Raw genomic sequence first — 13,110 nt, forward strand, 5'->3', positions numbered from 1 at the left:
TGCACCACCTCTGGCAGCAGTCTGTTCCAGGCCTTGGGGGCTCGAACTGTAAAGAAGTTCTTCCTTATGTCCAGCCTGAAACGGTCTTGGAGAAGTTTGTGACCGTTTGACCTTGTCATCCCCTGGGGCGCTCTGGTGAACAGGTGTTCCCCCAGATCCTGATGTACACTCCTTTATATGCTTACAGGCAGCCGCCAGGTCTCTCTGAGCCTGCACTTTTTTCCAGGCTGAAGAGTCCCATAGCTCTTAGCCTCTCATCATAAGGCCTGTTTTCCTGCCTTCTGATTATGAGCGTGACTCTCCTCTGGACTCTCTCTCAAGCTTCTCCACATCCTCTTTGAATTGTGGAGCCCAGAATTGGATACAGTACTCCAGCTGCGGCCTCACCAAGGCCGAGTACAGCAGAAGGATGACATCCTGGGATTTGCTAGAGAAGCATCTATGGATGCAAGCCAGAGTTTTGCTCGCTTTGCCAGCTGCAGCATCACATTGGTGGCTCATACTCATCTTGTGGTCAATCATGAACCCCGAGTCCCTTTTGGCTGTTGTGCTAGCAAGCGTAGCACTGCCAAGCCTCCCCTTTTGGGTGGGGGTGCTGGCAAGCGTAGCCCTGCAAAGCCTATAAGCATGCCGTGGGTTTTTCTTCTGAAGGTGGAGTACCTTGCATTTTTCGGTGTTTAAACACCATCAGGTTTTCATCCACCCGTTTTCCGAGCCTACCAAGGCCAGCCTGGATCACCGTCCTATCCTCGGGTATGGACGCTTTACCCCAAAGTTTGGTGTCATCAGCTAACTTGGCCAGTCTGCTTTTGACACCAGTGTCCACATTGTTGATGTAGAAAAGAATAGGCCCAAGGACAGAGCCTTGGGGGACCCCACTGGTCATGGCGCACCACGATGATTGACTTCTGTCAATTACCACCCTCTGGGTCCAACCTCGAAGCCAATTCCCCAGCCGGCGGACTGTGATGCAGCCGATATGTCACCTGGTCGTAGAAGGAGATGAGATTGGTCAGGCAAAACCTACCCGCAACAGACCCATGCTGGCTATCCCTCAGAAAGTTGCCTTCAGACAGTTTGTCAAAAATTATCTCTTTGATTTTTTTTTTTTTTTTTTTCCCCCCCCCAAGATCTTCCCCGGAGTAGAAGCCAGGCTGATGGGCCTATAGTTCCCCAGATCTGCTTTCCTCCCTTTCTTGAACATAGGCACCACATTGGCCTTCTTCCAATCATTGGGCACTTTACCAGAGCGCCATGAGTTCTCGAAGATCCGTGCCAGGGGCTAAGCTATGATGCTTGCCAGCTCCTTAAGTATGCTGGGGTGTAAGCTGTCTGGGCCAGCTGACTTGAAGGTGTCCAGCCTCTCAAGGTGTTCCTTCACATGGTCAACATTGAAGGGTAACAGTTCTCCCTTGCTCTGGCCATCCCGTACCATATTGAGCAGGGCCGTCCCTTGGGGCTGGTGAAAAACCAATGCAAAATACCCATTAGGCAGGTTGGCTTTTTTCTGGGCATCAGTTATCAGTTGACCTATATGGTTTAGCAGGGGTGCAATGTTACCCTTGCTTTTCTTCCAGCTCCCCACATATCTAAAAAAGGACTTTTTATTGTTCTTGATATGTGTAGCCAGTTTGTCCGTGTGCACAGTGAATGTGAGGCAGCTTGAGTCTCAACCAAGCTACTGTGCATTTGCTGCAGGATAGGCATGAACATAGATGGCTTCTATGGAGTAGCTAAAGCTGTAAATATACTCCAGCACTTAAGTTTTGGTAATTTGTTCAAATAGCTGTACCCTGTCTGTGTATCTTCCTGTGTTCTAAAAAGAACCTTTACTTCCCCACTCAGAATATCAAATTGATAATTCTTAGCCTCATTTTTAATTACATAGAACCAAAAGCAGTACTACTAAAGCTAAAATCTTAGGGCATGGACACACACAACACTTAAATTAGTTTAAATACTGTTTAACCTGAAGCAGACAGATTTAAAACAGGCTTAAATGTCTTCCTGAAATAGTTCAATGGGGTACCTGGAAAATCAAGTGCTATTTTGAACCTGTTCACTGTTGTGTAGACACCGTGTTCTGTGCCACAGGTCTGGTCAGTCCTCCAAGCCGACACTGCATTGTTCTTCACCCCTCTACACACAACTGACTGGTCTAGTATATAGCCAGAACTGTTGCCCGCTTTTTCCCCCCCCCCTTTTTGTTTGTACAGTTTTTGTTTTTTTGTTTTGTTTTTTATCCATGAGCTCTCCTGCACTGTTTGTTCAATAAAAGGCATCTTTCTTAACATAGCCAGCTGTATTATCATGCCTTATTTGACTTCAGCCCGTCACTATGCTGTGCCCCGCCAACCCCTAATAAGCTCTGGAAACCAAAAAGCATGGGTCTAGGCACTGACACCCCCACCCCCTGGTCAGGCAAGCATACCTAAGACTTCAACCATTAGCTGGCTTTTGAAGTCTTATTCATCTGAGCTTAGGAAAGAGGAAAAGCAGAAGTGAAAATGCCCCCAGCCACAGGTCCCTCACCCCCTGACACTCCCACCCAAAGCATGGCTGCAAGCCACTCCCCACTCTCCCACTGAGAGAATGCTGGGGTCGATGCTTATTCCCACCCCCTGGTGTCAGGGCCACAGCACTCTGCACAATGGTGAACTGGTTCCCAATCAGTGACATTTTTTGGAACAATTCAGGTGTCGTGTCCACACCCTTAAGGTTCAATATATATTTTGCTGAAGACTGAAACAAAACAATTGAACCTCTTTCCATTTTTCATTTTCCAAGGAAAATGAATGTCCAATCTGAAACTTAGAATTGTTGTACTGATGAGTAAAACAACTTGTGTGCAGGAACTCTTAATGTGCTAAGAATTAAAGCCATCTCTTGGATTAGTCTGAAGATGGTATGGGATTTTGGTATCTTCTTGTACATTCCTTCAGGTGTCTGACTTCCATTGACCTCAGCGAGCTTCTTACAGCTAGGACTTGGCAAGATGTTTCAAAACAATGTGCTGTAGTCTCTTTTTATTACCTTTCATTTTTTTCAATATTCATTCCTGGAGTGTTCCTCAGTGTGGTCATTTCTGATCTTCCAGAAAGAATTCAAAATGATGCATCTGCTTTCACAATGTTGGGTTATTTGAATGAGTATCTACAACTGAAAAAACAGGCAACAGGTGCATATGAAAGGTAAGGTGTACACCCCCCCCCCTCTCTCTGTAAGCTCTAACTTTTGTTTTAAAATACTCTCAAGCTAAAAAGTCTGATAGTTAGGTTCCTTCTGTTGGGTTAACTCGCTCCACTTCCTTGCTGCATTTTAACTAGTGCACTTAAAGGGAATATAGGGATGTCTTGTTGCAAAGTGGTGCCATTGTGTTAAGGTTAAACAAGCATACAAAACTTGGCTAATATATTTAAACCCTTAAGGGTTTGGCTGCTGTTTCTGTGGCTGTCCTCAGGATGCTACTGGGAAGCACACCCACTGTTACTCTGCATGAGCCAGACTTAGAAATGAGGCAGGGAAGTCATCCTGCAGCCACTCCCCACTGCCATCTATTGTACAGGAGTAGATGAGTGGAGCATCTTCTCAGAGAGGCTCTCAGAAGTATTCTCAAAATGGTATTACATGTGCCCTGACTGTGTGCGAGTCACAAGTAGTTAACACAGTTGTCTTGCATCTCTTCTGGAGAATGAATTAATCTATGTCTTTCATGCAAGGTTTTACAGTAATTTCTGGCATGTTGAATTTTTTGGTAGGGATTAGGGAACTAAAATATCATGGCTCTGCCTGTGCTGCATGCAAGTTGTTAATTAAAAGAATACATAAAAACAATTGTTCCCGGAAAGATGAGGCATTTCTCTGAATACTGATGTTTTAATGGTTGCTTTAAAATTTATTACAACACTTCTTATAGCTAAAGCACAGGACATAATATGAAGTCACTTCTCATTATCAGGAACAAATCTTTTGTTTGCTTCTTTTTAAAGAAGCAAGTCCTAGAAGTTGAAATTAGAGGTGCACCAATACTTTGGTCCCATGTTAGATCAGTACCGATATAAGGCAAATTGACTGTATCAGCAGTCAGCTTTTTTTTGGTTGATATGGCTGATAATGCCACCCATTAAATGCCCCATGCATGCGCGCAGCTGCAGCACAGCATGCAGGTGGCCAGGAGCGCAGCCTAGCAGCATGGAGAGCAGCTGGGTCTGGCCAGTAAGTCTGTTGCAAGGGAAGGGAAATGTGGGGGGCAGGTCAAAGCCCCAGCGGTAAGGGAGGGAATGGGGCAGGGGCAGGCACTCCACAGGTGGGGTGGAGCATGGAACAGAGCAGCAAGCAGCTCGTCTTGGTGGGGTTCGGGGAGGGGATGGCGGCTCCTGCTGCTACACACACCCCAGAAGGGCATGAGGGATGTGCCCCCAAATCTGTGTGTGGGGTGAGGGTGGGCTGCTGCTGTGGTCTGGGGCTGGGGCCGTGCCAAGCTCTTCCTGGTGGAGGAGGGGGCTGGGCTGGGTTGCACTTGGGGCAGGTGGCACTGGTAGGGGGCTACGGTCAGCTCTGGGGTGGCTACAGCCTTGCCCCATAGCCCTCTCCCAGTGCCACAGGAGCTGCCACCCCTGCACCCCCTGGTCGAGCTGCTTGTGGCTCTGTCCCATGTTCCACCCTTGCTGTGCAGTGCCTGCCCCAGCCCCACTCCCTTCCTCACCGCAGAGGCTTTGATCTGCTCCCCCATACCCTTTCCCTCCCACCTCGCCCCTTCCACCACAGTAGACTTACCAGCCAGACACCACTGTCCATGCTGCCAGGCTGCATATCAGAATCAGATCAGTATTTGCTGATATGGCTCATTAAAAACAGCCATTGGTATCAGCCCAGAAATTCTCGTAACACTGCACCGGTAGTTGAAATATACGTGTGTACAATGTAGCAATCATTTTGTATGTACCCTTGAAAATATTTGTACTTCACGTTTGCTTTCTAGAGCAGTATCATTACTGAAGAACTCCGAAGATAAAGAGAAGTGGAGCATAGCAATGCGAAATTATGGTAGATCACTGTGGTAAGTAGTTGCCATTTTTTAAATTTAATGTATTATTATAATGCTTAGGAGTCGGTGTGGACCAGAACCCCATTCCGCTAGGCACTGTAAAAATTGGGAAGGAAATTTGGTGGGGTGCTTCAGAAAGCTTGATATAGTAGCTATTAGAAATTTTGATAATCTAAGAGTAAGGCCTTGTATTCATGCTAAAAATATTAGATCTACAAAACAAGATTTACAACACTGGTTTACTACATCCTTTGTTTAGTGGTACAGTAGTCATCTTTAATCTAGTGTGAGCATAAAATGTACAGTTTTAGTAAGTTGTTTATTTTTATATGCGTCTTCATTAAATCCCTTCTATTGTTCTGAGCTAGAGCTGTACCCAAAATAATGAAAAGTAGTTAGCTGTAGCACAATATTGTCTGTTCTTCTGTAGCTGTTTAAAGGAAGTATAAACTGTCCTTTATCTCATTTTGTTTTTTTCTACCTGCTGTCTGATTTGAAATATTCCCTTTTTCCCCATGCAATCCAGTTTGAGTGCAAGTAGCTATTTGTTGCAGGCTGTCACTACCTTAAAAAAATTTTCAGTGTGAGGGGGTGGAAATTGTTATGAACTTCTAAAGGTTCCCCATACTGGACTGAACTGTAGCAATTTGAAATGAAATTCTCCTAAGAAACCTCAGCAGACAGCTTATCCTGTATTCAGAGTTTCTCTGATTGGGTTGGTTGACTCAAACTTTTCTGGGGAAACAATCTGGCAAGACTTTTATGGTGTCTGCCTCATTCTTGATAACCATTCATGTTTTTCAGAATTTCATCTGAGGGAATGTAGAAAAAATCCTAATTACTAGAGGACAGTTGCAAAGCATGCCCTCCTTTTTAGTGTAACTTCAGCTGTGTTGTGCAAGGCTTTTGAGGTTAACTCTTCTTGGGAAGAAGTACCTATCTCCAGGCTCAATCTGAGGATTAGAACCACTGGGATTATTTCATGGGCTTGCCTTTCTATAATTCTTAATGACACTTTAATTTTCAGAGATGGTCTTAAAAATTGAGATAGCAGATATCACAACAGCAGAGTGGTTGCATATATTGAGACAAATGACTCTGATGCTTGTATCTATACAGCAGTTAACTGTTAGTTAGTTAGTTAGTTGTTGGGTTATTTTATTATTCAGTCTAGCATCACTTCTGTAGTTACGGTCTTGCATGGAAATTTTGCCAGAGATGTGGGTTTTCCGGAAAAATTTCCAGTGCCCTAAATAGAGCGCGATCTGACTTAGCAGATCGGATTTCTGTTTATTTTACTTATATTTGGTAAACAAAACTAAAAAAGTACCCCCAAGTTATTTTTATGTCTCAATAGCCACAAGTATTTGAAGTGGAATATTTGATTAGGAAAAAATGAAATACAGCACTTAATGTGGTTTAAATGTTATATTCAAACAAATTCAAAGCTTTAGGTGGAAAGCAATTATTTTTATTGAAATACTTATAAAAATGTAAAAACAGTACACATTAGCATGTACTTCCCTTACATTGTTTAAATTTTAAAAAAAATGAAGACACTGAAAACTGTTGACACGCTAAGTTTAGCACACCCAAAGAACTGTGCGTGATATGTCGTGCTTTGGTTTTGATTTGACCTGCACTGCCAATTAGGTGAATTCATAACTTGATTTTTTTGGTTTGGATTTTTTGGTTTATTATGTGAGTGTATTTGCCCTCGTGTTTACAAACCAATAAAACATATATGTACTCTCTTACACACTTCCTAGGGATAATAACCAGAAAAACATTAATTACAACTTTGAACCTGCGAAGCTTGCCTAATATTCTATTGGCATCCATTTATTGTTACTAATGAATTTTATGAAACAATGATTTTTTTTTAGAAATGGAAAATTTCCCCCAGAAGAAATAAAGCACTGGAAAATTTTCTGTTTGGGAAAATTTTCTGCCCCACATCTCTGAATCTTGCTGTGATTTTTTTTTTTTTTTTTCTTCCTCCTACGCCTATAATTAGGCAATATTTTTGTGTGTGTTTGGCTAATCTATGGATACTACCTGTTCTTAATATAAGTATGCTTGTGTTTTTCAAATATTGCATTTTATCTTGTGAGCACTTATCTCGAACATTTGACTTGCATGTTAATATTTCTGAGCTGGTAGCAGCAACTTAAAGCTTTCATGCAAGTGAAATGGGGTTGTGAATATCTGTATTACCAAGCCGGTACTGCATCCATGGAAAGATCTTTACAGAATAAAGACGTATCAGTATTTCTTTTAAACAAAAAACTGATTGCTGCAAACTTGGTCACTTTCCTTTAGTATTGTTGAGCTCCTAAAAGATGGTAGTTAACAAATATAAGGTTATGACTTGTACATTTGTCATATGGTACTTATTATGTTATTTGATAAATTTCATCTGCCTAAAGTTGTTGTTGAAAACTTTTTTTTTGGGGGTGGGTCACATCTAAGTGTGTATGTGTTTGTTTTCTAGTGGCATAGGCCAATACGATAAGGCCATCCAGGCTTATATGTCAACTCCTCTCAGAGAACTTGATGACCTTGTAGGAATAGCATTAGTTTACTTCAAAAAGGGGCTTCTACAGGAAAGTATTAAAGGTAGGTGTCTATTTATTTAAATCAGGAAGATTTTAAAGAGTTTCTGTATCAACTGAATTCATAAACTTTAAATAATCCTAAATTATCAGAGAGGATTCCTTAAATACACAGTGGACATTTTTTTTACATAGATATTCCATTATCAGTTTGTGTGAGGGTTTTTTGTTCTTTTATTACATTTTTAACACGTTTCAGTAGTTGCAAAGTTTTTAAACTTACAAGATGGGGAGGGGCGGGGCAGATTTATAGTTGTTTGTGCAGTTTCAACAGTGTCCCTTTGTCCAACCAATGCACTAAGGCAGAATGTTACTGTGGAACCAGAGACTATATATGCATAGTATTATCCTTGTCATTTCAGAGAACTCTTACATTTTATTGCTGCCTTTCTAATTCTGAAACTTAATTCTGAATTTTAATGTTACCAGCCTATGAAAAAGCCTTGTCCATTGCTGAATCTGAACACAACAAAGCTCACATCTTAACAGCACTTGCAATAATAGAATTCAAGCAGAGTAACGTGGATGCTGCAAAGACACTGCTGTTTAAGTGGTATGTGGTGGTATAAACATGTGCGCTTGACAGAACTTAAATTCTTTCTAAAAGCTTTAAATCTTCCAAGCTTGTATCTGTAAGGAGGTATAGGGGCAGAAGGTCTGATAAAGGATTAATCTAAAAACAATTGGTTAGTCAAGCTGATGGTATGTACCTATGTACTCTGCAATTATGAAGACTGAGATTGTATGCATTTATCTCTAAATGTGTATTTGCTTGAACTACAAATATGTTATTCACATTTGATTTTTATTTCATATTGTTGTTACATTCCTTTCAAAAAGCTTCTCTTCTAAATTTCTTCAGAAATGCAGAACAAGTCTATGTAGGGTTCTTAACCTTTACGAAATGCTGGAATATTATCCAGCTACAAGAAACAGCTAGCCAATTAAACTTAATTTTGTTTCTCTGTAATCAAAAATCCCTTGAAAAAGTGTTTAACGTTTTGGCGCAGTGTTGTGGTAATGTAGATTTCATGTGAAGGTTTAACAGTTCTGTTTTACTTCCACACTTTAAGTAGCCAGGTGTTTTGTTGGGGGGCGGTGTTAGTATTTCAGACAAGATTTATTGCCTTATCTGTTACTGGTCCTTTGACAGCTAGTAGGCAGAAATAAAAGTCCAATATTGTTGTTCTGTCAGAGTTGTCTGACAGAAATTTGGCCATATTGGCACTTTGTCTTGCCAGCAAACCCATCGAATTACTGAAATAATTGAGGTCACAGATTAATATACTTTTAATCTTGAGTAGTCTTGAAGAATGATTAACAGGATGTGGGAAAATGTTGCTGATTAGTCATGGCAGTACTCTTTCTATTTTTATCATAAACGTTAACAAAAAGAACTTCCTACATAATATTTGTCACTTGTATTAAAGAAAACTGGTAAACTTCAACTGTAATATTGCCTTAAATTCAACACTGAATATAAAACAGTCTCTAAACTTTAAAACAATGGATTGACAGTGATGCAAAGTAATTCAACATAGTCTTTTACTAGAGCTAGTATTACCGGGAGTAACTGTGATTTTAGAAAAGAGAGCTACTTGATTCTAAGAAAAGGGACCAAAGGTAAAAGAAAATAACCAACCTTTTATTTGTTTGTTTTCCTCCCTGCAAAGCTTGGTAGACCAGAATGTTGAATCTTTTCTTTTTTTTTTCTTAATCCAGTGCACTTAAAGCAAAAATAATACATAGGAAATTGAAATATTTTATTTAGGGTTTTTTGGTTGGTTTGTTTGGTTTTGTTTTTTTTAAATAGAGGCCCAAACAATAAGTAGGGCCAGTTTGTGTAGGAACCTAGTTCTTTTCCACTGATAAATGTCTATAGGTAATGCCATATTAGAACATGATCATCAAATAGTGTGTGTACTCTGTCTCAGACCTTATGTAAATAATATTCGGTTTTATATATTAAATATATCTCTGAATAACCAGGGTATTTTTATTCTATATATTTTTTTTGTATAAGCTTTTATGTACTAAAAGAAAATCTTTTTTGAGTTAAAAAGGGACTCGATCTTTTGATTTTGGAGAGAGAAAGTATGTCTGCGTTGGTACCAATGCACACTTACTACATTTTTAACTTCCATCTAGATAGAAGGTTGATGTAAAGACCACCTCAGAACTGCTTTTGGGGAAAGTGAAATATGTAGTCCATTGTGCACAGTTCCATATTAATAGATGTCCTTGAATTTATAGTCACAAGATTATGTATCTAAGTGGAACAAAGGTTTCTCTGGGGTAAGAGGCTATGGCAGGCAGTGGGTAGGTGTAAAGGGCTGAGAACATGTCCCCATTTTAGAGTGACCATACATTCGAAGACCTGTCCAGGGCATCCTAGTGTCTTGAACAAAATGGGACATAAGTGTTCATTTTGGAGAGATGTCTGGGATGGGTGTTAGGACAGTTTCTCATATCCTCATCAGCTATGTTCTGTATCTGCATGCACACACAAACACACACCATCCTGCTGTGTGGTGCACTCAGCTGAAACTGGAGTGTGTAGGCAGCTGAAGAACACCAATCTAGTTTAATCCAGTCTTTCATAGTGGGGTTGTTATTGTTATATTAGTTGTAGGAGCCAAAGTGAATTTTTTTTATAGTACTTTCAAGAGCTAGTCACAACTTTCAGTGAATCCGTGTACATAAATTTCTCTTGGGACACTTTGATCAGTAATAATTGACGATCAGTCCTACAGTACTATTGATAAGTACAGCTTTTATTCCACAATAACTCATCTTTCATTGCATTTACAGCTCTATATTAAAGGAACCCAGTACCGAAAGTCTGCAAGCACTTTGTGCTCTTGGGCTGGCAAAACAAGATGCTACGCTAGCAACAGCAGCTCTTAAAGAACTACTAAAGCATGTAAAAGGGAAAGATCACTTATATGAGAGATGCCTTATTACATCTGCTGTATATGCACTGCAAGGCAGAAATGTGGGAGCACAGAGGCAAGCTTCCAAAGCTATCCATACGTATGTGTTCTGAAATTTTCTTTATTAGTAGAATCCAAAATCCCCTCTACCAAAAATTAGTAGAATCCAAAATTACCCAGCAGGAAGCTGCTGCTGGAAGGGAGGGGGAGGGGGAGCAGGGGCTGTGGGTCGGAAGTGAGGGGCTCTGGCAGGACTGGGGCATCTATGGCTTCAGAGTGAGAGGCAACAGCATGGGCAGAGGGAGGGCTACTCAGCACCACAGAGTAGTGGGGGAGACTGCCACAGCTGGACCTGCATCCTGGTGAGTAAAAGGGGCAGGTGGAAGCTCTGATTTTTCCATGGTTAAACTCCCCAAATTAAATGCCAAAATATATAGTTGTTTAGAATTTAATTTATTATAATGATTGAGGCACTGATAGGCTTCCAGTTTTATTGATATATTTACAATATTAAAGCAAACTGTGTTCAATTGATACGTTATATATATCAAAAAAATCCAAGATACCCCTGATTTAAAAAAAACAACAATCCATGTTTTTCTTTTAAAGAGTAAAGAACAGGATCCTTGCTGATGCTGTAGGAAAAGCCCTCTGCATTGCAGCAGGGTTTCCCCTCCCTCCTTGCAGAGTTCCCTCAGTCTTTTTCTAACCTAATCTTTAATGGCCTAGTGAGCAGTTCATTCTATTAGCTGAATGTCCTTACAGCTAAGCACTTTGGGAGGTTTTTTGATTGACTCAAATGTGGTAATAGTGGTAACATTTACATAGCCTAGAGCATCAGCTCAAAATGCCCTTTACAACTATTGTCTCTGAAAGATTTTCAGACATTTTATCCTATTTCCTCTCTTTCCTCCCTCCCCCTCTTTAAATTATACTGAAGTTCTTTTTCCCTTAATGCTCATCAGAAGGCTTCTTATCTATAACTTCTCCTTATTGTAACAGCTTTTAAAAAGAAAACAAAAAAACCTAAACTTGTAGTATAAACTCCGTTGAAAAGTGTTTTAATTTGTGCAGATAGTTCTTCATTTTAATTCACTAACCAAGGAAACTTAATGACTGCTGGGTGAGGGAGGGAAATGCAGATTACATAGTTTGAAAATAATTGCTTACAGAATGGTAACAAGCAGGGTTTACATCTTGTACTGTGTTTTTAGAGGCAGAATCATTCTAAATATTCTTGTTGTCTCCTGTAGCAATCCAGATAATTCTGCCCTCTGGTCTCTCTTGTCTCGACTAGTTCCTGTCCATACACCACAAAATGCAAAGGTGAGCACATTAGAGTGGACAGTACAAGTTGTTCAACGTGAATTAACTTTTTGAGAGAAGTTCAAAACCAAAATTTGCCTAGGCTGTTTTAAATGCCTGCTGTATACATATTTTGTAGACATTACACAGTCACAATAATACTTTATCAACTTTTACGCACAATTGTTTTTGCTTACCCTTTTTAGTTGTTTTATTCCCCCACACACACCCAAGGAATCTGATTTGTTTACAGACAGATTTGTTGTGCACATGTATCTCTTTCTAATGAGCAAAAGTGTTTTTTCACTTATTTGTTTGCTACCTCAGCTTCTAAGATAACATTCACTTTGCTTTCATTTGTAACAATTAGCTGGAAAACAAAATGCAAGGAAAAGCACCTGTATACTAAGACTTTTCTTTATGGGGCAACAGTTAGAGCACATCAATAGCTTTAGTCTTGTTAATCTTCATAATATAATAATTGTTTTAGATCAGTTATGGGAATATGAATGAGAGAACAGATTTTGCTGCTGTGGAAGGAAAAATACCTGAATGCATACTTTTTAGTTTACATTTGTTCAAAATTAGTAACGTGATCTAATTTTAATATCTCCTGTAAAAGTGCTGCATTCATTATGTAATCAGTTCAATATCTTACCTTACAGGGAGGAGCTGTGGCAGGATGTATTGCTCAGATACTTGATTTAAACCAGGGAAAGGTGTGTGGCATGTTTCTTTGTCTCTTTAAATAGACTTTCTAATCCCATTAATAACCATAAGGTGAATCATCTTCAATTGCCACATACTTTTTTTTAAAGTATCCTGTGTTCTCATTTGTAGAAAGCCTTACTGAATACTGCAGTTAATCAGCTGGCAGCAGGCTGTCATTTAATTGAAGATGAGAAGAACAACCCACTAAAGAATATCCAAAAGGCAATTCATCTCTTTCCAGGTGACTGAATTCTTCACTAAAATTCTCAGTATTAATGCTTTTGTGGAAAAAGTTCTACTTATGTTTCCTCCAGTACTTTTTTTTTCTTAGGATAACTCTTTTGATCAGGTATTTTGCAGTGGCCTAATTAAGGTGGGATGAGTGAGGCCCTAGGCACTGATTTAGAGGGAGCAGCTAATAGCATCCCACAGGGCTGGAAATGGAATAAGAAATATGCCAAGAGTGAACTAGAATTGGGTAGGTAAAAAGAATAGGATT

The 13,110-nt window shown here is 40.0% G+C and overlaps 1 protein-coding gene across 3 annotated transcripts in view; it reads left to right on the forward strand.

Annotated features, from left to right (window-relative positions):
* Positions 1-13,110, forward strand: part of TTC37 (tetratricopeptide repeat domain 37) — a 78,266-nt gene that overhangs the window by 46,914 nt on the left and 18,242 nt on the right. For all 3 annotated transcript variants that reach the window (XM_006019706.2, XM_006019705.1, XM_025199110.1), the window contains 8 exons: positions 3,098-3,191; positions 4,982-5,059; positions 7,542-7,666; positions 8,092-8,215; positions 10,474-10,695; positions 11,849-11,921; positions 12,566-12,619; positions 12,741-12,852. In XM_006019706.2, coding sequence (XP_006019768.1) covers positions 3,098-3,191; positions 4,982-5,059; positions 7,542-7,666; positions 8,092-8,215; positions 10,474-10,695; positions 11,849-11,921; positions 12,566-12,619; positions 12,741-12,852 — 882 coding nt within the window. The remainder of the gene's footprint in view (positions 1-3,097; positions 3,192-4,981; positions 5,060-7,541; positions 7,667-8,091; positions 8,216-10,473; positions 10,696-11,848; positions 11,922-12,565; positions 12,620-12,740; positions 12,853-13,110) is intronic.

Source organism: Alligator sinensis, unplaced genomic scaffold (assembly GCF_000455745.1).
Source record: "Alligator sinensis unplaced genomic scaffold, ASM45574v1 scaffold223_1, whole genome shotgun sequence".
Lineage (NCBI taxonomy): Eukaryota > Metazoa > Chordata > Crocodylia > Alligatoridae > Alligator > Alligator sinensis.